The sequence below is a fragment of the Canis lupus genome, chromosome 10, assembly GCF_003254725.2.
Source record: "Canis lupus dingo isolate Sandy chromosome 10, ASM325472v2, whole genome shotgun sequence".
Classification (NCBI taxonomy): domain Eukaryota; kingdom Metazoa; phylum Chordata; class Mammalia; order Carnivora; family Canidae; genus Canis; species Canis lupus.
Window position 1 is genome coordinate 28887452 of NC_064252.1, and position 25778 is coordinate 28913229.

The following is a 25778-nucleotide window of genomic DNA, read 5'->3' on the forward strand; positions in this document are numbered from 1 at the left end:
TTTTTTTTTTTTTTGAGAAAACAGCCTTACCCTCATTTCCTCTCCCACAAGGTCTGCACCCGAGCAAACAGCACTCGGCCACCAAGGATGGGCCTGCTGGGGTGTCCCTGACATCAGGGACAAGTCTAGAGACACCAGGTTAGATCCGCGGTGGTGGCGCGAAGACCGGGACCTGGTGGCCGAGCCGGGGAGCTAAGCCCTCCCCCAGGGCCCATGGGAGCAGAGTAAGGGACCGTGGACTTTGCCAGGCCGGTGCGGAGGGCTTCTCAGAGGCGGTGATGCTAGATTTGGGCTTTGATGTATGAGCCCGATTGTTCCGGGTGGCAGAAGCAGGTGCTCCTGCAGCGGGATCTGGGTACCGGGTGCCTAGGAGCCACGTGGGTGTGGCCTTTTGTGGCTGTGAAGTGGTAGGTGCGCAGGGAGCATCCGGCAAGTTGGGGCAGGAAGGAGAATAAGGCGGGCGTGGGGGGACGTGGGGTGGGAGGACAGGGAGGAGGGGGCTGGGCAGGAACCCACAGGGTGGAGGGGGACGCTTGTGGGGTGGGGGGTGGGGGTGTCAGGGGCGCGGTTGCTCCTGTGGCGGCCGGGGACTGCCCAGGGAGGACGGGCTCCGGATGAGCCTGGGTGTCATTGGTTCACCACGAGCAGTGGGGGTTTCCGTTTCCCATCGGGGCCCTGCTCTCTTTGGGCCCAGCCGTGTGGTTCCCACAAGACGCCCAGCGGCGACTGGGTCCCCACGGCTGAGACCAGCTGGACGTGGTGGGCCGAGTGTGATGAAGAGCCCTTGGTAAGCTGGGGGGCTGGGGCCCGGCCCGGCGGCTCCCCCTCCAAGCCACTCTATAAGGAAAGGATCCTTGTGACCTGGAGCTCCAGCCCAGGCTCTAAGCTAAGCAGGGACATATCCCGGATTGGAACCCGGGTTCGCTCATCTGATAGCTTCCCCCCTCCCCCTGAGCCCCCAAACAGTAGAGAGGGAGGGGACAGTGCTCAGCCCGGGTTCCAGAGGGTTCCAGACGGCCCTCGAGGCCGAGAGGGCAGGGCCAGGTCCGGAGGCTCATGTCTTTGGGGAATTGGGAGGAAGCAGAGGAGGTGGAGGAGGGGAGGGGAGTCAGAGCCTCTGGAGCGTCCCCAGGGCGCTGCTGCCAGGCTGACCAGCAAAGGAGTTCTGTGGGGTGCAAAGGCTCGGGTGGGTTGTCTTGAGGTACCAGGATTTGGGGTCCTTGTGTCGCCCACATTGTCTCTGAAGGCCTGCAGGGAACCTGAGGGGGAGTGACTGCCCACAGTGGGGTGACCGTGACCTGGGGACAGAGCAGGGGGGTGGCCGGGCTTTGCTCCCCCCACCCCCCCGACTGGGCCCTCTCTACCGTGTTCTGTGGGGCAGGAAGAGAGGAGAGGCCTGTGTGTCCCCATCAGAAAGAGGGGGGCGGGGCCTGGTTGGCTCAGATCATGATCCTAGGGTCCTTGCATGGAGCCCCACATCCTCCCTGCTCAGAGGGGAGCCTGCTTCTCCCTCTCCCTCTGTCACTAGCCCTGCTGCTTGCTCGCTGTCCTCTCTCTCAAATCATAAATAACTTCTTAAAAAAAAAAAAAAAAGAGCCAGAGGGGCACCTGTGTGGCTCAGTGGTTGAGTGTCTGCCTTTGGCTCAGGTCATGATCCCGGGGGCCTGGGAAGGAGCCCCTCATCTTCTCCCTCTGCCTCTGTCTCTGCCTCTCTGTGTCACGCATGAATAAATACTAAAAGTGAAAGAGAGAAAAAGAAAGAAAGAAAGAAAGAAAGAAAGAAAGAAAGAAAGAAAGAAAGAAAGATAAAGAAAGAAAGAAAGAAAAGAAAGAAAGAAAGAAAGAAAGAAAGAAAGAAAGAAAGAAAGAAAGAAAGAAAGAAAGAAAGAAAGAAGGTGGAGGCGGGTGTTAAGGGTCTGTGGTCGCAGCAGAGGCCGGTGGACTTCGTAATCTGAAAACGCCGAAGTGTAGACCTGTGGGCACCACTCTAAGGGTGTGAGCTTAGATCTGTGTGTCTCCGCCGGCAGAGACAAACCTAGAGGCCTTTGGATGGTTAAAGTCACTTTCCTCCTCAGACCCCTGCATCGGAAGCCCTGGTGTTCCCGTGCGCCCGCCCGCCCTCGGAGACTGTGTGACCCTGGGTGAGTCCCTTCCCTGGAGATTCTTTGTTCACGTCCCTTCAAAACTTGGCTTCAGTCTCTTCACGCTGATTCATAGGATCTGTCGTGTTTGGGGCCCGCTCAGCTCTTCTGCTCTCAGATCCTGGCTAGTACCTCCTGGCCTCTCGCTGTGCTGACTGTGTTCATGGTGCCCTTTGCAATTTTCAATTTTTAACAGGTCAGATCACTGAAACTTTCCCTTTATTGCATCCGGGATTTCCATCTTGACTAGGAACGATTCCCCAACTTGACATTATTTTTTTCTTTTAATATTTCTTCCAGGACATTTGTAGCGTTTTCTCTCTAGCTTATATTCAGGGGAACCCGGAGGGTCAGTCAGTGGGGGAAACCGGCAGGGGAGGAGGAGGTCGGGCTCCTGGGCCTCTCAGCGCAGAGAGGGGGGCTCCAAACCCTGACCTGGTGAGGGAGGTGGGGGACGGAATCCCGGGGCGGAAGGAGCGGCCTAAGCCAAGGCCTGGAGGCTGAGGTGTGATCAGAAGCAAGGCCGGGGCAGGTCGAGCCTGCGACTCTTGATCTCAGGGTGGTGAGTTCAAGCTCCCCGTTGGGCTTGCAGCCTCCTTAAAATAAAAATTAAAAAGAAAAATAGAAGCCGGAAGGAGGGGTGCGTGGGGTGCCTGGACGGAGGCGACGTGCAGGTGGGGAGCAGAGAGGAACACAGGGGTGCGCGGGTGGGGGCCCGGGGCCAGGCCAAGGGGTGTGAGGCTGATTCCGGCTCCTCTTCCCCTTCCTGCCCCGGAGCAGGGGCCGCAGCCACTTGCAGGGCGATGCTGTGTGAGGATCTCGGTCCTGCTGCCTTGGAGCTTAGACAGAGCCGGTGGGGCCGGGGGGGCCCCTGTCCTGTCCGGGCCGTGCAGTCGGGTTCCCTCCTCCTCCTCCTGACGGCCTTGCCGGGAACTGAGCTTTCCGCAGGCTGGCCGAGGACCCCGGGTACTAAGCAAGCAGGAGGGAGCACGGTCCGGCCTCCAAGGCCAGCTGAGGCCCAGGCCGAGGGCAGGGCCAGGCCGAGAATAGCAGAAGACGGGACGGATGGACCTCTGGCAAACGTCTGGTGTCACCCCGGGTTCTCCTCCTTCTTCTCTTGGTCCTTGGGCTTCGTGGTGTCATTTGGCTGCCTTGCCCTCTCCCCCCTCTCCAGGGTCAAGGGACCCCCCCTAAGCTGAGGTCCCCTTGCATCTTGTTGGCCGAGGCTGGGCCGGAGAGCCAGCCCTTGCTGCAAAGATGACCAGTAAACTCGTCCCTGATGTCCAGGCCCAGAGACGAGCGGCAGCAGGCGGAGGGGGTGGTCAGTGGCCTTGGAGGAGCGTGGAGGTGTGTGGGACCTGGTGGGCAGGACGCAGCAAGGCCAGGAGAACCAATGCGTTGTGAAGGCCAGAGCTGAGAGCAAAGAGCTGGCCGTGCATGGGTGGCAGGACGCGAGCAGAGCCACAGTGGCTTGGAGACAGAGAGAGGGACCTGCTGGGAGCCGTGTGCCCCCCTCGCTGGACCTGCCCTGATCACCCGACAGCTGTGTTTCTGCTTTGCTCCTGTCCTGACACAGGGTCCACCCACGGCCTTCTGGTCAGTGCCCCTCAGCCTGAAGCCACCAGGGCCACTCCTGGAGAGTACAGATTCCCTCTCTACTCACGGACTTGTTTTTACCCATATGCCCACCCACCTTCCCAGTGAAACACAGGCGCTTTTAATTTTTTGCTTTTTCTTTACGTGGTTCATCAAGATCTTTAAGTGATATTCTTACACTGGAAACAGAATAGGTGCAAGAGTCGGCTCCGGGAGACAGGAAGTCTGGATTTGAGTCCCGGCTCTGGCACTAGCCGGCTGCTTGGCTAAATTATTTAACCTTTCAGAGCTTCGGTTCCTTTTCTTACAGAGTCATGGTGAGAACTAGTATGTGAGTTAATTCACACAGAGCATTTAGAACAGTGCCTGGCGCAATGCAGGTAGTCCTCAACCACTAGAGCTAATCTCTTTCCCTTGATTTTTAAAATGTGATTTTTAAATTGTGATATTTAAAAGTTCTTTCTTACCAGGACAGAGAAGAGTTTCACTTATTTTTATACTTTCTTTTACACACTTTTCCACCTTCTCCTAATAATATAGCCCTAATATTATATCCTCTATTAGAAACCTTTCTAGTAAAAAAAAAAAAAAAAAGGAAAGAAAAACAAAGAAAAAAAGAGAAACCTTTCTAGTGGTCGCAATTTATTTACACCTTTGTTTCTTTTTCCTTTTTTTCTTATGTCTTTATTTCTTAGCCTCTCAATTGCACTCAAGATTTTTGGACTCCGCACTCTGTGAAATGAGGATGTTAATCCTTCTCCTCTCCTCATGCTTCACCTCTCAGCTTCTGCTATTGTACTTTAGGTGCATGTTGATTGGCAACGAGGGCATTTAGTTCTCTTATTTAATAGTCTCTTGTGTTCTTAAAGTGAAAGAGCAAACAAGATTGTTTACATCTTTGTGTTGTTTTCAGTATTGTTTACTGTAGAGGTAACTTGTGAAATACAGTTGCACATGCTTCCTTGCACAGCTTTAGTTTTTCCTAATTTTCTAGTTGCCTTTGTTTTTGCACCTTGCCGTGTTGCGTTCAACATTTCCTCAATTTCTTTACAACTGTGCATTATGTGAGGTATTAGGTCAAGTCCCCTTTCCCCACAGAACTATTCACTTCTTATTCCATCCTGGGCTGGTTGTTCTCTAGGCTTGCTGCATGCCCCGCTGTATTCCTTGGATTCCTTTCTCCCTATGTTCTGTTTCCTGTTTCCTGGATCCCTCACATCTTTCGGTCTTGGTTAGTACCGTCAACTTCCCCCATAAGCACACAAACTTTTTGTTCCTGCAGCTCTTCCTCAAGTGATTTTCTAAGAAAAGACCTCAAAAGGTAACTTGTCATTCCCCCTTTAGTTCCATTTATTTTTTCACATTTTCATTTCACTTTCTGGAAGTTTTCCTTAGCCTTTGCAACCTTTCCTTAGACTTCTTTAGTTTGTTGGTCACTTTTTAATACCCAAGATCTCTTTTTTGGTCCCATTAATTTTTTTTTTCCCGCTTTTCAGTGCATCCTGCTCTCATTTTATGAAGAAAACACCTTTCTGATCTCCCTGAGGACACTGATTCAAGGTTTAAAAAATTATTTTTATTTTATTTTATTTATTTATTTATTTATTTATGAAATTATATTGAAATTACAAAATTCTTTTGATGTCATTTTTTTAAAATTTTACTTAGTCCAGCTTATTTTTGGTTGTTGCTGTTGTTGAAGTAAGGAGCCCTGCCTGTCCTAGATAGTGGATCAATATTAGCTATTATCAATTAGGAAACACACATGTTCTTGACCTCAAGGAACTTCCAGAACATGTCTTCCCATCTTTTCTTCTGTGTTTGGTTTTATTGTTTCCGTAGCTTTTCAGATGGCAGTCTCCTTGTCTGATTATCTTCTCCTTGTGCCCCAACAGGAGGACAGGACTCTGACTTGGCTTGGGAGTGAGTTGGAGTGAGGTGAGGAACCTTCCTTAAGTAGCAGCCAGCCAAGGCCAGTGGAGAAACACATGGGATTAAGTCCATTTTGGCATTTGTGGCCATCCCAGAGGGAACCACCAGAGGCCTGGACCCTGGCTGCTCCCTGTTGCCACAGCTGGCTCACATTTGACCCCACCATTTCTTCTCTCTTCCCCAAGGCTGAATCTCTTCTGCAATACTTCCTTCCAGCTGAGACACAGACACAACTGTAGGGAAACTCCTCAGATCCCACTGCTGGCACCATGACCTCGGAAGGCCGTGAACTCTCTCCAGGTAGTCACCTTCCACTTTCTGGATGATGCTTGGTATTGCGGGGATGCCTCCAGCTGAGTTAACCTACAGAGGAGTCAGTCCCTTGAGTGTGTCATCGAGCCCCCAAGAGGGGTCAAGGGGAGTCCCCACCACAGGGTCGCAGGAACCCTTCCCTCCTGCCTTCTCAGGGTCTTGGCTGAGATGATCACTTTCTCTCCCTCCCCCTGCTGTCCTTCCAATGACCCAGAAGTAAGGCAAGGACAGCCCAAAGACATGGGTGACAGCAGAAAGAGAAAGAGGGGGTCCTGAGGTAGGGTGCAAGGGGAGGTAGACCAGCAACCTTGGAGGCCTCTCCTGCCCTCTTGCCCTGGTCAAGCCTCCGGCATGGCTCAGGATGACTGGGGGCTTTGCAACAGAGGCCATTCCCTCCAGCTCTCACCCTGCTGCCAGCCTGACTGCTCTGTGAGGGTCAGTGGGACACCGACCAGACCCCCAGTCGGGTCTTTGCCACAACCCACCTGTGTGACCTGGGTGCCTTACTTAACCTTATCTATAAATGTGGATGTTTCTGAGGATCAAATATACTGTGTTTATGTGGTTTGGGCCAGTACCTGCTACACTGGATGTCCTCCCTAAGTATTGTTACTCTCCTCTTGACCTGGAACCTGTTACTTACCTCCTCTCTCCCAGCATTCCCCACCCTGACGGCTATATTAGGGCACTTGCCCTGTGTCCCAACTAAGCATCTGCTAATCAGTATTGAAAGCAGAGCAGGAACTGATTCTTTGATCTCAGTACCCCTGCCTAGGCCAGTTCTCAGCTCTTCCCTCCTTTATCCATAAATACATAGCTTTAAAGCTGTGGTTTCCCTCCAGCTACGCCCTGGTTTTCTCTCTCTCTTAGTGTAACAGGAAAAAGAAAAAAACTAAACAACCCTTCATTCTTTCTTTCCATCTAGAGAACGAAAGTTTTCTTGAGGACGCTATTGCGTATTTCCAGAACACCGTGAGCCCAGAAGTACTGCATCACCTATTGAACGACCATGAAGCCTGGGAGAGATTTGTGGCTGTGGCTGTTGCCTCATTGCCCAGGTAACACCTCAGGGATGCCCCACAATGGTCACCCCGATCTCTGATTGGCAGCATCCTGGGGTGGAGGTTGAGTATGTTCCCTCTCAACAATCCATAAGGAATATGTCTTCCATGATATTCACTGGCAGTGAATGGCCTCGGATTGAGAAGGGAAACCTGTAGAGGGCAGGTTATGTGACCTTGGAGCTTAACATAAAGTAGAACTATCTCTGCCTTGGTCTCTTCAACTGTTCAATTTTATCCTGAAGAAACTAAGATAATGCATGTAAATTACTTAGCATAGTGACTGACACATAGTAGGTACTCAATGTTAACTTTTCAGAGGATTACTGGGAGAAGTCAGGGGCCATGGGTCTTCTTCCATGAGATGAGGGCTTAACAGGACTTCCTCTGGGACAATTCAGAAGAATACTGACACATCAGTCTGTGGAGAAACTGGAATTGGACTGAACTGGGTTGGATCCTGATTCTATCTTTGCCCAGTCCTGGGGGTCTCTGGGTCTGTATGGCTTGGAGTTTCAGATTTGCCATTGATTCAATGGAAGCTGGAATTGAATCTGGTAAGATTGTGGTAAAGGTCTCAGTGTGAATTGCAAGGTCAAAGGTGAGGATCCAAAGGCAGTCATCCCGTCCAAAAGCCCAGGAGGCTTGGATCAGTTCCTGCTGGTGGTCAGGATGGACAAGGGGTTCTAGGTTGGAGGACCAGGTAGGATTGGGCAGCAGGGCGGGGCCTGGGTGAAGCTCTAGGGCACAAAACTTGAGGAGGCCCTGGACCTAGCAGAGGTGTTGTGAGAGGGAGAGGGGACCTTTTTCCTCTTGCTTCTTTGATCTCCTCCCGCCAGGCATCCGCGGCTATAGGAAGGTGTTTCCTCTATGCCTTGCCTGGGAGTTTGGGAGTATTGACTACCAGTTGGAAGCTCTTGTCATCTACATAGAGCAGAGCCAGGCCAGTGGGAGGTAGTGTGGCTATGTGACAGCTTCCAGCTCCAGAGGGGCATTTGCCAATTCTGTCCTCATTGAGGGATTCTGAGACTCAGAAGTGCCCACCAAAGAGGAAAGTACTTCCTCCACCAGCTTGCTCAAAGGCAGGTCTTTTCTGGCTTAGTGCTTCAGATAGAAGGTTCTCAAGATCTCTTTGTCAAGTTGCACATGGTCTTGGTGGACATGCATGCGAAGCTGTCACCAGCTAAGGTGTGAATTAAGTTGGTGACACCTATGAGGTCGGGTGTGCTGGGTGCTGGGTCGAGGGTCAGTGATGTGCGCTGCAGAGACTGAGGGAACCAGGGAGCAGGTGTGCTGCCTCTCAGTCAGTTGGGGCAGTGGCTGGGCCCCAGCAGAGGACATCATGCTTGGGATGAGAGCAGGTGCCAAGCAAAATGATCATTAAGATCCCTTCTTGCTCTGAGGGTTTTTTTTTTTTTTTCTTTAATTCCAAGTTCCACAGTGAGCTACACTGTAAAGTCTGAGAGCACTCTCCCTACAATTGCCCTTACTTTTGGCATCAACTGGTAATTGTGGCAGTGGGGTTCCCCAAACCACCGGAGATTGGATGAGTCTCTGGAAGCACTTGTAGAGCTCACTGAGAGCTGTCACTCTCGGTAATGCTGTGTCACAGGGCAGGATACAGGTTACCTTCAGCCAAGGAAAGAGACACTTGGGGCAGAGGCCTGGAGGGTTTCCAGTGCAAAGCTTCAATTGTCCTCAGGATGCATTACTGTCCTGTATTCAGTGTGTAACAATGGCATGTGGAGCATTGCCCAGCAGGGAAGCTCTCGGTGTGAAAGTAAACAATTATCGTGACACTTATTAAAATGGTAAAGAAGACTTAATTCATGTTGTAGGTGTCCAGAGAGTGTTTGTCATAGGACAGTGAGATCTGGCTTAACTGGGACTACAGCAAGATAGTTAGGGATTTAGTCAAGGAGCAGGATGGGGCCTGGGGATGAATAATCACTAAGAGGAGACATGAAGGTGGGGGGATTCTTACTAACCTGATCCATCATGGTTCTTGCAAAGACTGGGCACTCCAGGCTGTTAAGGACAGAGCACAGAAGACCAACGGCAAGGCCTAGTCAGGCAGAGGGCTCAGAAGAGCCTGAGTAATGTTTGTTCATGGAGAGAGTCTTTTTCAACCTGAGGCTCAGGGTATAGACTTTTATTGGGGGTCAGTCCCATGCTCCCTGCATGGCCACCTGGTGATCTCCAGCTCCACTTAGAGGTCACACTAACGCTTTTAGTTTCTAGTTCTTCCATAGATCAGAACTGACAGCACATGACCCAACGCCTTCATCATACATCGTCTTGTCAGGCTGTCCAGTAGCCTGAGGCCCAGGCATCATCATTCTAGCAGCCTTGACATCCTAGGTAGGGCCTAGAGCTCACCTCCAGTGCCAAAGGCAAAGGGCAGGCCTCTGTGGGTAAGGTTAATCCTTCAGTACACATGAAGAGCCTCCCAACAAAAGTTTTTCTGCTCCCACCCCACTTCCCTGTGTTCATCTACTGAGTTCCCAGTCTACAAACACTGTGGCACTGACCAGCTGACCTGACCTTGACTCTAGAGGCATCTTCCTCAAATACCCACCAAGTAAGAGCATCTTCAGATGACACGGACTTATTTTTCCCCGACCTGACTGTGTCTTACGGAACATGAGCAATGGGAAGAATGTTTTTAACACTGCAGAAACAGTTCATTCCATTTGTAAAATTCTTTTCCGTTCGATTTCTAGTAAACATTTTCTGTGGTTTACGTAGGATAGATCAAATCAAGCCCATTTGACAGATCAGTCTTTCTTACTCACTAGACCTTCGCTGTTTCAGGGAGGAGGCTGACATACTACGTGAAGGTTTGAATGACCTGACAGGACACATGGATATGGAAGACGAAGACCTGGCTAGGGAGACTTTTTTGAATGTGTTTCCCCAGTTGAAAGTGGAGCTTGAGAAACGCATAAGAAAGCTCCGTAGGCTTGCAGATGAGGTTGACAAGGTCCACAAGCGCTGCACCATCTCCAACATGGTAGCGAGTTCCACCGGTGCTGCGTCTGGCCTCCTGGGCGTCCTTGGTCTGGGTCTGGCACCTGTAACAGCAGGGTTCAGTCTGACACTCTTGACAACTGGATCGATGCTGGGAGTTGCAGCTACTGTGACTCACATGTCCACCAGCCTTGTGGAATACTCAAACACATCGTCTGCAAGAGCTGAAGCCAGTGACCTGGTGTCTGGTATTGATCAAGGGGACAGAGTTGGATTGGATCTGCAGAACACCATACTCAAAATTCTTTCTTTAGGATCTGTCATTAGAAATCTGAAAAAAATTGCAAAGAATAATAGTGCCAAGAAGGTAGCCACAGTCCAACCTCACCTGGTAGACAAGGCCAGGCGCCTCATGACAGGTAGGAGTGTCTCAGTTCGAAGTGGCAATCTGGTGCAGAAAGCTTTTGGAGGTACTGCTCTGGCAATGACCAAAGGAATCCGGTTTCTGGGCATGGCTAGCTCAGGTGTGTTCCTTCTGATGGATGTGGCCAGCCTTGTAAAAGAGTCAAGGCACTTGCATGAGGGGGCAAGGGCAGAGTTAGCTGAAGTGCTGAGGCAGCAGGCCCAGGAGCTGGAGAGAAAGTTGGAATTGCTCACACGGCTCTATGAGAGTCTCATGTAGGGCCGACTCCATGACCTCCGAGCAGGGACAGAGCAGGGGCGAGAGTGGGACAAAGACGTAGAGGGACTTTATTAGAAGGGGAGGGGGGCAAAATAACATTTGGGGGGGGCGTTCCAGAGTTTAGCATTAGGTTAGTTGGGCCCAGTGACGGCGGGGTTTATTCAGTTTTTTTTGGGGGGGGGTCCCAGGGAGGAAGGGACATGGGGCTGGAATGAGGAGACAGGGATGGAGAGAGTGAGGAGAATGGACCAAAGAGGACACGGGGGACGTGGGGAAAGAGGGGCACGCAGGAACAAGCAGCGAGGCCAGGAATACTCAAGCAAGAATGGTTGGAATATGCGAGAAGTGCTCCTCTGCCCACCCTCCCCGTGGTGACGCACTGGCAGGAGTGGACTCTTTCCTACAAATCCAAAACCGTGATGAGATTCTACTCCCCCTGGTCAGAATGGCCTGAACAAATCAGGGCACAACAGATGCTGACAAGGATGTAGAGAATGGGAAAACCTCTGATGCTGCTGGTGGCAATGCAAGCTGGGGCAGCTGCACTGGAAAACAATGTAGAGGTTCCTCAAAAAGTTAAAAATAGAGCTACCTTATGACCCAGTAATTACAGTGCTAGGTATTAATCCAGATGATACAAACATAGTGATTCAAAGGGCATGTGCACCCCGATATTTATTTATTTTATTTTTCAAAGATGTTACTTATTGGAGAGAGGCCATGGGAAGGGTGGGGAGGAGCTGAGAGAGGGGGCCAAGCGGACTCCTCCATGAGCAGGAAACCCAGCTCAGGGCTCAATCCCAGGACCCTGAGATTATGACCTGAGCTGAAGGCAGATGTTTAACTGACTGAGACACCCAGGCTTCCACCCCAATATTCATAGCAGCAATGTCCACAATAGTCCAACACTGAAAAGAGGCCAGAGGTCTATCAACAGATGAGTGGATAAAGATGTGTAGATACACACAATGGAATACTACTCAGCCATCAAAAAAGAATGAAATCTTACCATTTGCAATAACATGGATGGAACTAGAGGGTATTGTGCTAAGTGAAATAAGTTAATCAGAGAAAGACAAATACCACATGATTTCACTCATAAGTAGAATTTAAGATAGAAAACAGGTGAACATAGGGAAAGGGAAAGAAAAATAAAATAAGAGGAAAACAAGGAGGGAGACAAACCATAAGAGACCCTTAACTCTGGGAAACAAACTGAGAGTCTCTGGAGGGGAGGTGGGGGGTGGGGGGGTAACTGAGTAATAGGCATTAAGGAGGGCACGTGATGGAATGAGCACTGGGTATTATATGCCACTGATGAGTCATGAAACTCTACCCCTGAGACGAATAATGTACTATATGCTAACTAAATTGAATTTAAATAAAAAATTATATATATAAAAAAGAATGGACTCTTTCCTGCCTCAATTCACCTTTGTCTTCCAGTCGACTGACCATTAGATGACGACTTCCTCATGATGGTGGCGGTGGGGACGATGGCAGAAGGGTGGGGGAACATTTGGCAAGTTGCTGGTGCTTTGGGGGGCCAGGTGCACTGAGAGACCAATGAAATTCTAAAGGTGGTGTTGGAACCGTGGTGATCTGGAAAAAAAAAAAAAAGCATGGGTTGGGGGGGGGGGGTTAGAAAAGAGAGAGCAGATGTCAGCAGCGGGTCAAGGAACCTTGTGGTAGATTGAGGTCAACTTGGGGCCAAGGTCAACCGTGTCTCATCCTGAAGGAGGTTCATATAAAGGATTTTTAGGACGAATACAGGTATGCGATATCTTTAAGATCATAAAACTGAATGGGTAAGAATTTCCAGAACTAACTAAAAAGCTGCATTCGAATTAAACAAGAACTAGTAACATGGGACTAAATGAACTAAGTAGAAGAGTGTGGTTTTGTGACTTCTGTTTGAAACACTGCTGGTTCTCTCATGTCTGTGCTTCCAGAATAAGGAAAGTCTTAAGTAAGATACCTATGACTTACAGAAATTTGATAAAGCATTCACTTATGAACAAATTGAAGCGTTTAACTTTTCTGTCGACCTAAACCCTCTGATAATCAAAAGGTCTCAGTGAGTATTCTTTCTTCCATGACAATCACAGTAATTTGCATAAGTTCAATAAGAATCTGTTCTCTCTGTAATAGGAGAGCATTGGAAACATTGGTTATTTTACCAAGGCTTTAATTGGAATGTCATATTTGAGAGAGACGTGCATAAAGCCACAAAGCCCCTTGGAACAGTTGGCCTGATACCTGTTACAGAGTTCCCAGCAGCCTCACCAGGTGAGTAAAGAATGTCGTCATCTCCTGGCAGGTACAAGAACCTCAGGATAACTGGGGACCTGATGAAGAGCAATCTGCCCACATCTACAGGTATTGCAGGCATGCTGGAGGCGAGTGCTTGACTTGGCTTCTGCCTGGAGAGGCTACTAAAAGTTCAAGCTAGAGATTCCTTATAAAATGTTCCAGAAAAACAGGTTTAAGGGTCTATACGATCAATGGTTGTTCTTGCTGAGCTTATGCAAATAATGATTCCAAGTTTGTTAAAACTGGACTTGTTTTTCAAATAAATGAGTCGTGATTTGGCTATCTCTAGAAATTAGGGTTATTTCAGAGAGAAAAATGATGTTTCGATAACCCACCTTTGTGGATGTTAAATTCTACTTCTAAATGTCTTTTAATGTTGTTTGCCTAAGCCCGACAACTTGAGGTAAACTTCAGAGAAATTGCCACAGAAGCTCATAGAGACAATCTTCATGCTTTTTATTCCGTGGGAATAACAGGACCCCATGGGTATATGATCATTTAAACAACTGGAAAATAGGATTGGGTCCCCAACGACTGTATAACTCAACTAGCACCTTGACCAATTTTGTGTGGCTGGGATGACAAAATCCCTCCCTAAAAGCCACAGCATACCCAAACTGTGGGGCTAAGTGTGGGTTTGTGGAGATAACGGATGACCCCACTTTGTGATTGGATTGGATGATGCACTTGGGGATGCCCATATCCCTTGAGACCAGCCTTCTCCCATTTGCCTTTGATTCCTTATATTAGTATCTTGTTAAAGTTGGATCTCACATAAAAGAGGGCTTCTTGATGGTATTACCCCTTAATCACGTTTATCCTAGAACCACCTCTGTTGATGTATAATTGCAAACAAAGATTTTAGCCAAGCATACAACAGGTCTCCTGGTAAAAGGAGCCTCAAAGGTCACTATGGGACAGTCCCTGAGTGGAATGACTTCACATTGGTTCCAGAGTGTCATAGAGACCAAAGGCTACCAATAGATGATGAGAGGCCAACTTCTTGAATACCAGGCTGTGCTTATAGTCATACCTGAAATAGCACTTGACACGTGTCAAACGTATGCTAAACCAGCTACCTTATGCCTGGCCTGACTATCATAGTTCCAGAGAGCACAACTATTCAGAAGTTAGTGACCTTGTGTATTTTAGTCAACCAGAGTTTAAAGATTCCCCAAAGATTCTCCAACAGACAACAGTCGGTTTTCTGGTGGCAATAGTTTTGTGGAAAATGGAGTGAGAATAGCTGGGTATGTTATAGTGCTCACTCATGCTTTGTAATTGCCAAAGTCTTAAAAATTAATATCTGTACTGACTCCAAATATGCTTTCCTAGTCCTACATGCTCACGGAGCCGTTTGGAAGAAAAGGGGATTATTATCAAGCCATTATCCCCAAACAAATAAGGACTTGAAATTATTACTCTTCTTAAGGCTACTCCTACCTAAGGAAGTACCTGTAATTCACCTCAAAGGATATCCAAAGGAATGAGATTCTAAAGGGAACAATTCACCATGCAGCCAAGCAGACAGCACAAAATAAACAACATTAAGTCTTTTACCACTCTTACCTCTAATAAAGTCTGTAAGTCCAGGCTATTCAGACAAGGAAATGCCACAAGACTGAGTTGGTAATAATAAAGAAAAATCATTATACCCAAATATAACCAAGGAAGGTAATACAGGGTTTATACCAGGCTACTGATTTGGGTTAAAAAAAAAAAGACCTTGGAGGCAACAAAAAAACTAAGAGAAATTGTCCCTGGATCTGGACTCCCTTGGTCCTTACAAAGTGACAGCTGACCTCTTTTATTACTTCAATTCAAAAGGTGGCCCTCCAAGCCTGAATCGCCCTTGATATCTTGACTGCAGTTAAGGGAGGCCCAGAATTAGATGATTGTCTCCTAATGGGACCCAATGTCCTTGTGGCCCTAACTTGTGTCCATGGCTTTCCCCATGGCTGGATAGGCCACTGTACTCAGGGTTTTGCCTGGATGCACAGATGCATTATTAAAACCATTACCAAGCCAGTCGACCTTCCAAATTTAAGACAATGGTGGACACATTCTGTGTCTCATTGGTATAACCACCTCGCATCCAACTTTGTTGCCTCTTTGGGACTGGACAGTGGCGTATGGCACACAGAAGCTCTTAGTAAGTTCACGGTCAAAGCCCTAAGTGATACTCAAAAGAGCATTTCTCCACTAAATACTGGGGTAACACAAATGCATAAAGCAGTTTTACAAAATAGAGCAGCACTACATGTTTAACTGGGTGCTCTGTGCTATCATAAAAACAAAACGCTCTGGGTATGTTCCAGATTACCACATATCTGGGTTTCTAAGCAACGTGTATACTCAAATTGGTGCTTTAAAGGATTCTTCTTTCCTTTATTTTTTTTTTAATTTTTATTTATGATAGTCAGAGAGAGAGAGAGAGAGAGAGAGAGAGGCAGAGACACAGGCAGAGGGAGAAGCAGGCTCCATGCCCTGGGAGCCCGACGTGGGATTCGATCCCGGGTCTCCAGGATCGCGCCCTGGGCCAAAGGCAGGCGCTAAACCGCTGCGCCACCCAGGGATCCCTCTTCTTTCCTTTAACGATTGGTTAAACACATAGACTAGAGAAGGACTTTTGTCAACTATCAGAGGAGTCTTCTTTGGCCTTCTCTTTCTTTGTGTTATACTAATCATGTTTTGCTGTTTTCTCCCACGTCTCTCCACGTGGTGCCGAGACACCTTCGCTGCCATAATTTCAAGCCAACGGGTGATCCTTTCCACTCAGAAAGATCCACACATGTGGATTCACACATGGATTCAGCTGCCTCTGTCTTCTGTAACCCCAGTATCTATAAGAGCCCCAACTGAGCACGGTCGACCCATAGGTGGGGCCATGTCTGTGCCTCTTCTTTTTTTTTTTAAATTTTTTATTTATTTATGATAGTCACACACACAAAGAGAGAGAGAGAGAGAGAGAGAGAGAGAGAGAGGCAGAGACACAGGCAGAAGGAGAAGCAGGCTCCGTGCACCGGGAGCCTGACGTGGGATTCGATCCTGGCTCTCCAGGATCGCGCCCTGGGCCAAAGGCAGGCGCTAAACCGCTGCGCCACCCAGGGATCCCATCTGTGCTTCTTCTAATCAGAGGAGGAAGTTAGGGAAGATGACCCTTCCACTCTCAGCAACATTAAAGATTTAAGGGTCACAAGTGTTCAGGGGGGAATGATGTGGGAATAAAGGCAGCAGAGGAATTATGAAATATGCTTACGCCCTACAGACCACTGACAAGTCCTTGAAACAGGCAGAGTGACCTTCCTCTAGGGACACAACTACCTCAATATTGACAGTTTGCTAAGGGCAAAAGGCAATCCTAGCCTGATCCCCAGAATCCTGTGAGTCTACTTTAACATACAAAAATTTCTTTAGAAATTTGCTTTATCTCTACCCTCAAGATACTCATTGGCAATCATCCCCCAAGCATATAACCCACCGATATACATCTGAAGGTCTCATGACTAAGGGTTTATTAGACAGTAAAAAATGACCTTCTCCCAATAGTCACTAGCCCCGTCAAGGTCCTAGAAATCTTGGTTCCCGGATTCCTTAGAGATTCACACTCTCCCTAACCCCCTCTCAACTTGAAAGTCTATAAGGGGCCATTCCTCATGACCTTGGGGCAGGTCTTCCTGCCCACGGGGCCTGTCCCTGTTCTTTAATAAAACCACCTTTTTGCACCAAAGACATCTGATGAATTCTTTCTTGAACATGGCCCTGAACCCTAATGTCTTTTACTACATCACCTCACGCCGGACCCTCTGTTCTCACATCATGGGGCAGGAAGAGAAGAGGTCGGACTGAGTGTCCCCATCAGAAGGAAGAGAAGGGCCAGGGTAAGAAAGGCTGAGTCATCATAGCGAGGCGGTCTGGGCTTCATAGTCTAAAAACACCAAACTGTAGACTCATGGGGATGACGATAAGGGTGTGAGCTTAGATCTCTGTGTTTACGCGTTTGGATGTAACAGCAGAGAAAAACCTAGAAGCCTTTGGATGGTTAAAGTCACATTTCTAGCCAAACACCTGCATCAGAAGGCCTGGTCTTTGCGTCTACCCTGCCCACCCCCGGAGGCTGTGTGACCCTGGGTGAGTCCCTTCCCTGGAGATTCTTTGTTCACGTCTCTTAAAATCTTGGTTTCAGTCTTTTCAATTTGATTCATAGGATCTGTCATGTTTGGTGCCTGCTCAGCTTTTGTCTCTTCTTAGAGCACATCAGAGTTCAGGGAGGAGAACACACAAGAGAAGGACTGCAGTCAGGAGAGCACACATTCAAGGGGAGCCCAGAGAGTCAGTCGGGGGGTGCAGGGAAGCCGGCAGGGGAGGAGGAGTTTGGGCCGGGGACCTCTAAGCACAGGTAAACTTTGACCAGGTGAGGAAGGGGGGGAAGGCATCCTGGCAGGGGAAGGAGCAGGTGATGGTTTCTTCCACTTTAAAGTGGGAGCCACAAGAGCACCCACCTTATGGAGTGCATGTGGCTATTCAGTGAGGGATCACATAAGAAGCCCCGCCTGTCCTAGATAGTGGATCAATATTAGCTATTATCAGTTAGGAAACACACATGTTCTTGACCTCAAGGAACTCCAGAACATGTCTTCCATCTTTTCTTCTGTGTTTGGTTTTATTGCTTCCGTAGCTTCTCAGATGGCAGTCTCCTTGTCTGATTATCTTCTCCTTGTGCCCCAACAGGAGGACAGGACTCTGACTTGGCTTGGGAGTGAGTTGGAGTGAGGTGAGGAACCTTCCTTAAGTAGCAGCCAGCCAAGGCCAGTGGAGAAACACATGGGATTAAGTCCATTTTGGCATTTGTGGCCATCCCAGAGGGAGCCACCAGAGGCCTGGACCCTGGCTGCTCCCTGTTGCCACAGCTGGCTCACATTTGACCCCACCATTTCTTCTCTCTTCCCCAAGGCTGAATCTCTTCTGCAATACTTCCTTCCAGCTGAGACACAGACACAACTGTAGGGAAACTCCTCAGATCCCACTGCTGGCACCATGACCTCGGAAGGCCGTGAACTCTCTCCAGGTAGTCACCTTCCACTTTCTGGATGATGCTTGGTATTGCGGGGATGCCTCCAGCTGAGTTAACCTACAGAGGAGTCAGTCCCTTGAGAGTGTCATTGAGCCCCCAAGAGGGGTCAAGGGGAGTCCCCACCACAAGGTCTGTAGGGACACTTCCCTCCTGCCTTCTCAGAGTCATGACCTAGATGCCCATTTTCTCCCTCCCCTTGCTATCCTTCAAATGACTCAGAAGTGAGGCCAGGATAGCACACAGGATGCGGAGGAGTGTGTGTGTGTGGGGGGGACAACAGAGAAGAAAGGAGGGAGAATGAATGGGTCCTGAAGCAGGGTGGGAGGGGAGATAGACTGGCAACCTTGGAGGCCTCTCCTGCCCTCTTGCCCTGGTCAAGCCTCCGGCATGGCTCAGGATGACTGGCTTTGCAACAGAGGCCATTCCCTCCAGCTCTCACCCTGCTGCCAGCCTGACTGCTCTGTGAGGGTCAGTGGGACACCGACCAGGCCCCCAGTCGGGTCTTTGCCACAACCCACCTGTGTGACCTGGGTGCCTTACTTAACCTTATCTATAAATGTGGATGTTTCCTTATGTTGTTATGAGGATCAAATATACTGTGTTTATGTGGTTTGAGCCAGTACCTGCTACACTGGATGTCCTCCCTAAGTATTGTTACTCTCCTCTTGACCTGGAACCTGTTACTTACCTCCTCTCTCCCAGCATTCCCCACCCCGATGGCTATATTAGGGCACTTGCCCTGTGTCCCTACCATAAGCACCTGTTTATCTGATATGAAAGTGGAGCAGGAACTGATTCTATTGATCTCAATACCTCTCCCTATGCCAGCTCTCTCTTATCCCTCTTCCGCCAATCAGTTCATAAATACTCAGATTTAACACTGTGGGTTCCTCCAGCTAAGTCCAAGTTTCCTGTCTCCCTTAGTGAAACAGGAAAAAGAAAAAAACTATACGACCTTTCATTTTTTTTTCTATCCATCTAGAGAACAAAAGTTTTATTGAGGATGCTATTGAGTATTTCCAGGACACGGTGAATCGAGAGGTACTGCACTTCCTGCTGATTAACCATGAAACCTGGGAGAAATTTGTGGCTGAGACCTCATTGTCCAGGTAACCCCCTCCCCCCCCGGGAATGTCCCAGGATGGACACCCCAATCTCTGCACAGCAGTATCCTGGGGTTGGGGTTGAGTATGTTCCTCTCAACATTCCATAGGGAAACGTCTTCAATGACATTGGCTGAGGGCAGGTTGTACGACCTTGGGCCTTAACCTAAAGCAGACCTAGCTCTTCCTTGATCTCCTCATCTGTTCAATTTTATCACAAGGAAACTAATATAATGCAGGTAAAATGCTGAACATAGTGACTGATGCATAGTAGGTGCTCAATTGATGTTAACTTTTTAGAAGATTGCTGGGAAAAGACAGGGCCATGGGTCTTCTTCCTGGAGATGAGGGCTAAGCAGGAATTGCTCTGGGACACGCCAGAAACACTGACAGATCAGTCTGTGCCCTGTGGATTCAGACTAGAGCCTTTCCCCACCCCCACCCCCACCCCCCAGTCAAAGGATTTAATGAACATACCAGATTCTGCTGGCCCACAAGATGGAGAGGCTTGGGTTGAATTGGACTGAGATGGGTTGGATCCTGACTCTATCTCTGCCCAGTCCTAGTGGGTTCTCTGGGTCTGTATGTCTTGGAGTCTCAGATTTATTATTTGTTTAATGGAAGCTCGAATTGAATCTGATAAGATTGTGGTAAAGGTCTCAGTGTGAATTGCAAGGTCAAAGTTGAGGATCCGGGCAGCCTGGGTGGCTCAATGGTTTAGCGCTGCCTTCAGCCCAGGGTGTGATCCTGGAGTCCCAGGATCAAGTCCCACATCCGGCTCCCTGCATGGAGCCTGCTTCTCCCTCTGCCTGTGTCTCTGCCTGCCTCTCTCTCTCTTTCTTTCTCTCTCTTTCTCTCTCTCTCTCAAATAAATAAATAAATAAATAAATAAATAAATAAATAAAATCTTAAAAAAAAAAAAAAAAAACAAAGTTGAGGATCCAAGAGATGTCATCCCATCTGATGGCCCAGGAGGCTTGGACCAGGGCAGAGCTGGCTGTCAGGATGGACAAGGGGTGTCTAGGTTGGAGGACCAGGTAGGGTTGGGCAGCAGGGCTAGGACTGGGTGAAGCTCTAGAGGACAAAACTCGAGGAGGCCTTGGACCAAACAGAGCTTTTGTGAGAGGGAGAAGGGACATTTCTCTTCTCTCTTCTTTGATCTCCTCCCCCCAGGCATCTGATGCCATAAGAAGGTGTTTCCTCTATGCCTTGCCTGGGAGTTGGGAGTATTGATTACCATTTGGAAGTGTCTTGTCCTCTACATAGAGCAGAGTCAGGCCAGTGGGAGTCAGTGTGGCTATGTGACAACTTCCAGCACCTGAGGGGCATTTGCCAATTCTGTCCTCATTGAGGACACCAAAGTGCCCACCAAAGAGGAAACTCAGAAGTACCCACCAAAGAAGAAAGTACTTCCTCCACCAGCTTGCCCAAAGGTAGGTCTTTTCTGGCTTAGTGCTTCAGATAGAAGGTTCTCAAGCTCTCTTGTATCTTTAAGAGATTTTGTCAAGTTGCACATGGTCTTGGTGGGCATGCATGCGAATCTGTCACCAGCTGGGGTGTGAATTAGGTTGGTGACACCTGTGAGGTCGGGGGGTGCTGGGTCAGAGGTCTGTGATGTGAGCTGGAGAGTCTGAGGGGAACCAGGGTAGCGGGTGTGCTGCCTCTCAGTCAGTTGGGGCAGTGGCTGGGCCCCAGCAGAGGACATCATGCTTTTCAGAGACAGCAAGTGCACAACAAAATGATCATTAAGGTCCCATCTTGCTCTGAGCGTTTGTTGGTTTTCTCTTGTGAATTCCAAGTGCCCACAGTGAGCTACACTGTAAATTCTGAGAGATTTCCCTAACATTACTCTTACTTTGAAACCAACTGGTAACTGGGGAGTGGGGTTCCCCACCACCTGAGATTGAATGCTTCTTTGGGAGCACTCGTAGAACTCACTGAGAGCTGTTACTCTCGGTAATGCTGTGTCAAAGGGCAGGGTATGGGTTATCATCAACCGAAGAAAGAGACACTTGGGGCAGTGTCCAGGAGGGTGTCAATGCAAAGCTTTAATTGTCTGCGGGAAGCATTACTGTCCAGTATTCAGTGTGTGACAATAGCCCATGAAGCAATGCCCACCAGCGAAGCTCAAGGTATGAAAGTAAACCATATCATGACACTTATTAATATGATAAAGAAGACTTAATTCAGTTGCAGGCATTGAGAATGTAGTAAGGGAGAGAGATCGGCTCGCCTTGGAATACAGTGAAGACACCTAGGGATTTATAGCCAAGGAAAAGTTCAGGGGCAGGGGATGAGCAATCACTAAGAGAAGACATGAAGGTAGAGGATTCTTTCTAACCTGATCCAACAGGGTTGTTGCTAAAACTGGGCACTACAGGTTGTCAAGGACAGAGCACAGAAGACTAAGGTCAAAGCCTAGTTAAGAAGAGGGCTCAGAAGAGCCCAAATAATGTTTGGTCAGGGAAAGAGTCTTTTTCATCCTGAGCCTCAGTATACAGAGTTTTATGGGGCTCAAACCCATGCTGCCTGCATGGCTGACCTGTGGTCTCCAGCTCCTGCTGGAGGTCTCACTAATATCTTTATCTTCTAGTTCTTCCATAGGTCATGACCCTGCACATGACCCAAAAGCCCCCATCATACATTTTCTTGTCAGGCTGTCCAGCAGCTTGAGGCCCAGGCCAAGCAAGACAGTCCTATCATCACTCTAGAACCCTTGACACCCTAGGTGCGGCCTAGAGCTCACCTCCCAGTGCCAAAGGCAAAGGGCTGGGTCTGAGAGTGAGGCTAATCCTTCAGCACATACGAAGATTTTCCCAGCAAAGGTTTTTCTGCTCCCACCCCACTTCCCTATGTTCATCTACAGAGTTCCCAGTCTACAAACACTGACACTAGCTGTGCTGACCTTTCCTTGATGAGGAGCTATCTTCCTCAAATACCCAACACTCAAGAGCATTAACATGACATGGACACCTTTTCTCCCTATTGACTGTGTACTATGGAACACTGCTCATGTTGAATGCATTTAAGAAGTTGCATTAAAAAAAAAAAGTTGCATTCAAGAAAAATTCTTTACATTTGTAAAATTCTATCCCATTTGATTTCTAATGAAAGTTCTGTGGTTTATGTAGGACAGATGGAATCAAGCCCCTTTGACAGATCAGCTTTTCTTCATCACCTGACTTTTGCTGTTACAGGGAAGACGCCGATGCGCTACGTGAAGGTCTGAATGACCTGGAAGGAGACATGGATATTGAAGATGAAGGCCAGGCTAGGGAGAAGTTTTTGAATGTGTTTCCCCAGGTGAAAGTGGAGCTTGAGGGGTACATAAAAAGGCTCCGTGAGTGTGCAGATGAGGTTGACCAGGTCCACGAGGGCTGCACCATCACCAATATAGTAGCCAGCTCCACTGGTGCTGCGACTGGCCCTCTGGGCATTCATGGTCTGGGTCTGGTACCCGTCATAGGGGGTCTCAGTCCGGAAACCTTGGTAGCTGGAGTGGGGCTGGGAGCAGCATCTGATGCTACCCAGGTGACCACCAGCATCGTGGAAGGCTCACATGAGTCGCCTGCAACTGCCGAGACCACTCTTGATAAAGAGGAGGTAGTTGCAAAGGTTCTGCATGAAAACTGGTCCAGTATTTCTTCCTTAGCTCTTGATAGCATGAAAGTCCTGGCTCGCGCTGCAAGAGATATTCGTAACCTCAGGCTAGGCCGCTTCACCTGTCAACCGGTAGTCGCGGCCGCAGGCTTCCTGACAGCAAGCACAGCCTTAGGTCTAGGTTGGGCACAGGTGAAGAGAGTTGTTAGAGGCTCTCTTCGGGCAATAGCCAGAGGAGCCCGGGTCGTAGGTACGGCCAGCCTTGGTCTCTTCATTTTGATGGAAGCGGTCAGCCTTGTGTTCAAGTCAGGGAATTTGCATGAGGAAGCAAAGACATGGTCAGCTGAAAGTATGAGGGAGGAGGCCCAGGAGCCGAATAGAAAGTTGGAATTGCTCAAAGAGATCTATGAGAGTCTGAAGTAGGGCCGGACTCCATGACTCCGAGCAGAGAGGGAGCAGGGGTGTGTGTGGGACAATGATGTGGAGGCTCTTTATTAGAGGGGAAAGGGGGTAAAATAAAGTTTGGGGGTGGGGTGTTAAGGAGCTTAGCATTTAGCTAGTTGGGCCCAGTGAGGGTGGGGTTACTGCAGCGGCAGGGGTCCCGGGGAGGAAGGGACATGGGACTGGAATGAGGAGAGAGGGACAGAGAGAGAGGGGAATGGACCAAAGAGGACACGGGGGATGTGGGGAAAGAGGGGCGCGCAGGAACACGCAGCGAGGCCCGAATACTCAAGCGAGAATGGTTGGAATCTGCGAGAAGTGCTCCTCTGCCCACCCTCCCCAGGAACGGACTCTTTCCCGCCTCAGTCGACTGACCTTCGTTAGGCGGCGACCTCCTCACGATGGTGGTGGTGGGGACGATGGTGGCGGTGGGGACAATGGTGGCAGTGGGGACGATGCTGGCGGTGGGGACGATGGCAGAAGGGCGGGGAACGTTTGGCGAGTTGCCGGGGCTCTTCGGGGCCGGGTGCTCTGAGACACCAATGAAGTTCCAATGAAATTCTCAAGGTGGTGTTTGGAGCCCTGGTGATTTGGGGGGGGGGGGAAGAAAGAAAGAGAAGAGCGCGGGGTAGGGGGTGGATAGAAAAGGGAGAGCAGGTGCCAGCAGATGTCCAGGAACCTTGTGGTAGGTGGAGGTCAACCAGCTTGGGGCTGAGACCCCTCGTGTCTGAGCCTCAGCCTCCCCGCTGGGGGTGGGGGCCGAGTACCGGGGACCCGGCGGCCTCCCCGCCTCGACCTCCCCAGACTGCTTGGGGACAGGACCATGCACCTGCGCTCGCCTGGGCTCTGGAGGCCTGACTTCCCCTCCCCGGGGCTTGTGTCCTGGGATCTGGGGAGCATGTCCTCCCTGGCTCATCCTGCTTGCTCACTGGGCTCCCCCCGCCCCCATCTGGTTATTTTCCCAAGACCCCGGCACCCTGCTGGCCCCAGTGGGACACCCGGGGAAGCTTGCACCCGGCTGGCGTCGGGTTGAGCACAGGCGTGTCCCTCAGCCTGTGTCCAGAACCTGGGACTGAAGGGACACATGGCTGTGTTTTCCTGGTGGGCAGGAGGCCCGAGCCTTGGGGGCCGCAGACTTCATCCTCACTCCCTTCCTCTTGGATTGCCAAGCACCACAGGGTCACGTGAGTCTCTCTTCCCTCTTTCTTTCCCAGACTCCACCCACCTGACTTTCTCTGGGTCAGTCATCCTGCCTTGTGTCTGGTCTGTCCCCGAAAGGAGCCCTGGTGAGGGGGCTCCTGGCCACCCTTGTGGCTGGTTGGATAAACAGTTGTCCTATGGCTTCACCGGCCAAGCCCAGCCTTTAGATCTCGGGGGAAGGCAAGAAAAGCCTCACCTAGTTTTCTTTTCTTTTCTTTCTTTTTTTTTTTTAAGATTTTATTTATTTACTAGAGAGAGAGAGAGAGAGAGGCAGAGGGAGAAGCAGGTTCCACGCAGGGAGCCCGACGTGGGACTCGATCCCAGGACTCCAGGATCACGCTCCAGGCTGCAGGCGGCGCTAAACCACTGAGCCACCAGGGCTGCCCCTCACCTAGTTTTCTGGTCCAATTGTCACCTAGGATTCATGACCAGGGATTTTCTGCCTTGGGATTAAAGAGAAGGATGCATGGGAGATGTCCCCGGCGTAAAGAATCTAGCCCTTAATTTCTTTCCACGTGCCTATTGCTCTTCTGTGTCTGGGGAGCACAACAGGAAGTTGAAGAAAGGAGGTGGTGTGCCTTGAGGAATTCAAGGAACCAGCCTCACCCAAATCCCCCCATGTATGGGAGGGTGTGTTAGGCTGAGAAGATGCAAACGACCACCTAGGATTTGGGGCCCAAGGAGTCACGTGGGGATCCCAGGGCCCCAGGTAGTGAAGCTGCAGCAGCCAGGCCTGGGCCAAGGCAGGCGTCCATCCAGAGAGAAAAGAGCCTCGTCCGTTTATTGGAGGCTCCACACAAAGCAGGTAGTAGGCTTCCGAATAACTCCTCTTTGGTGAGTGGAAAAATGCTCTGCTCCACGGCTTCTTATTTTTCTCACCATCCTTTATCCATCCCGTTAGAGGCCATAACCTCTGCTGTGTTCCATGCAAAGTAGAGTTTTCAGAGTGCGAGGCTTGAGGCCTTTGGATGGCGTGGGGTACTGCTAGGAGCAATAGACCAGCCACCCCAAATTCTGTTCTTGGCATTCTCTGAATGTCATCCTGCTGCAGGGAGGGCCCTGGGTGGGGCCGACCTCTCAGATCAAAGACCGTGGGACCCAGGAACCGTCCCTCCCCCATCACAGGGATGCACGGGGATGTGCCAGCCTCAGCCACAGGACGCTGGACCCTAGGGACTGATGGGCTCTATCGCTGAAGCAACCAGGAGCATGTGGGCCCTAATCATTCAGGTGCTATGACATCCCGACTATCCTTCAAGTAGCAAAAGATCTCAGTAGTCTTGAGAAAACCCAGCAGCTAAGAATTGAAAAGGCCCTTAGGAGTCTGGATTGTAGGAATCTGGTTACTCAGAG

The 25778-nt window shown here is 49.7% G+C and overlaps 1 protein-coding gene across 29 annotated transcripts; it reads left to right on the top strand.

The window, feature by feature from the left end:
• Nucleotides 1-23655, top strand: LOC112668674 (apolipoprotein L2-like). 29 transcript variants are annotated; one of them, XM_035696459.2, is made up of 8 exons: nt 8-138; nt 2076-2141; nt 5020-5058; nt 5234-5297; nt 5633-5675; nt 5855-5969; nt 6907-7039; nt 9857-12061. In XM_035696459.2, the coding sequence occupies exons 6-8, from the start codon at nt 5939-5941 to the stop codon at nt 10692-10694; spliced, it is 1002 nt and encodes a 333-aa protein (XP_035552352.1). In that variant the 5' UTR covers nt 8-138; nt 2076-2141; nt 5020-5058; nt 5234-5297; nt 5633-5675; nt 5855-5938; the 3' UTR covers nt 10695-12061. The 29 variants fall into 29 exon arrangements, with proteins under 29 accessions (XP_048971788.1, XP_048971787.1, XP_048971785.1 ...); XM_049115819.1 differs by lacking the exon at nt 8-138 and adding an exon at nt 207-224; XM_049115822.1 differs by lacking the exons at nt 8-138; nt 5855-5969; nt 6907-7039; nt 9857-12061 and adding exons at nt 584-787; nt 17961-18075; nt 19064-19190; nt 22382-23655.
• The last annotated feature ends 2123 nt before the right edge of the window (nt 23656-25778 follow it).

Excerpts from the sequence above, each read along its gene's own strand:
- LOC112668674 (XM_035696459.2), top strand. The coding sequence starts at position 5,939 with ATGACCTCGGAAGGCCGTGAACTCTCTCCAG. Across the intron at positions 5,970-6,906 it reads AGGCCGTGAACTCTCTCCAG|AGAACGAAAGTTTTCTTGAG; the intron begins GTAGTCACCTTC and ends CTTTCCATCTAG. Across the intron at positions 7,040-9,856 it reads GCTGTTGCCTCATTGCCCAG|GGAGGAGGCTGACATACTAC; the intron begins GTAACACCTCAG and ends TCGCTGTTTCAG.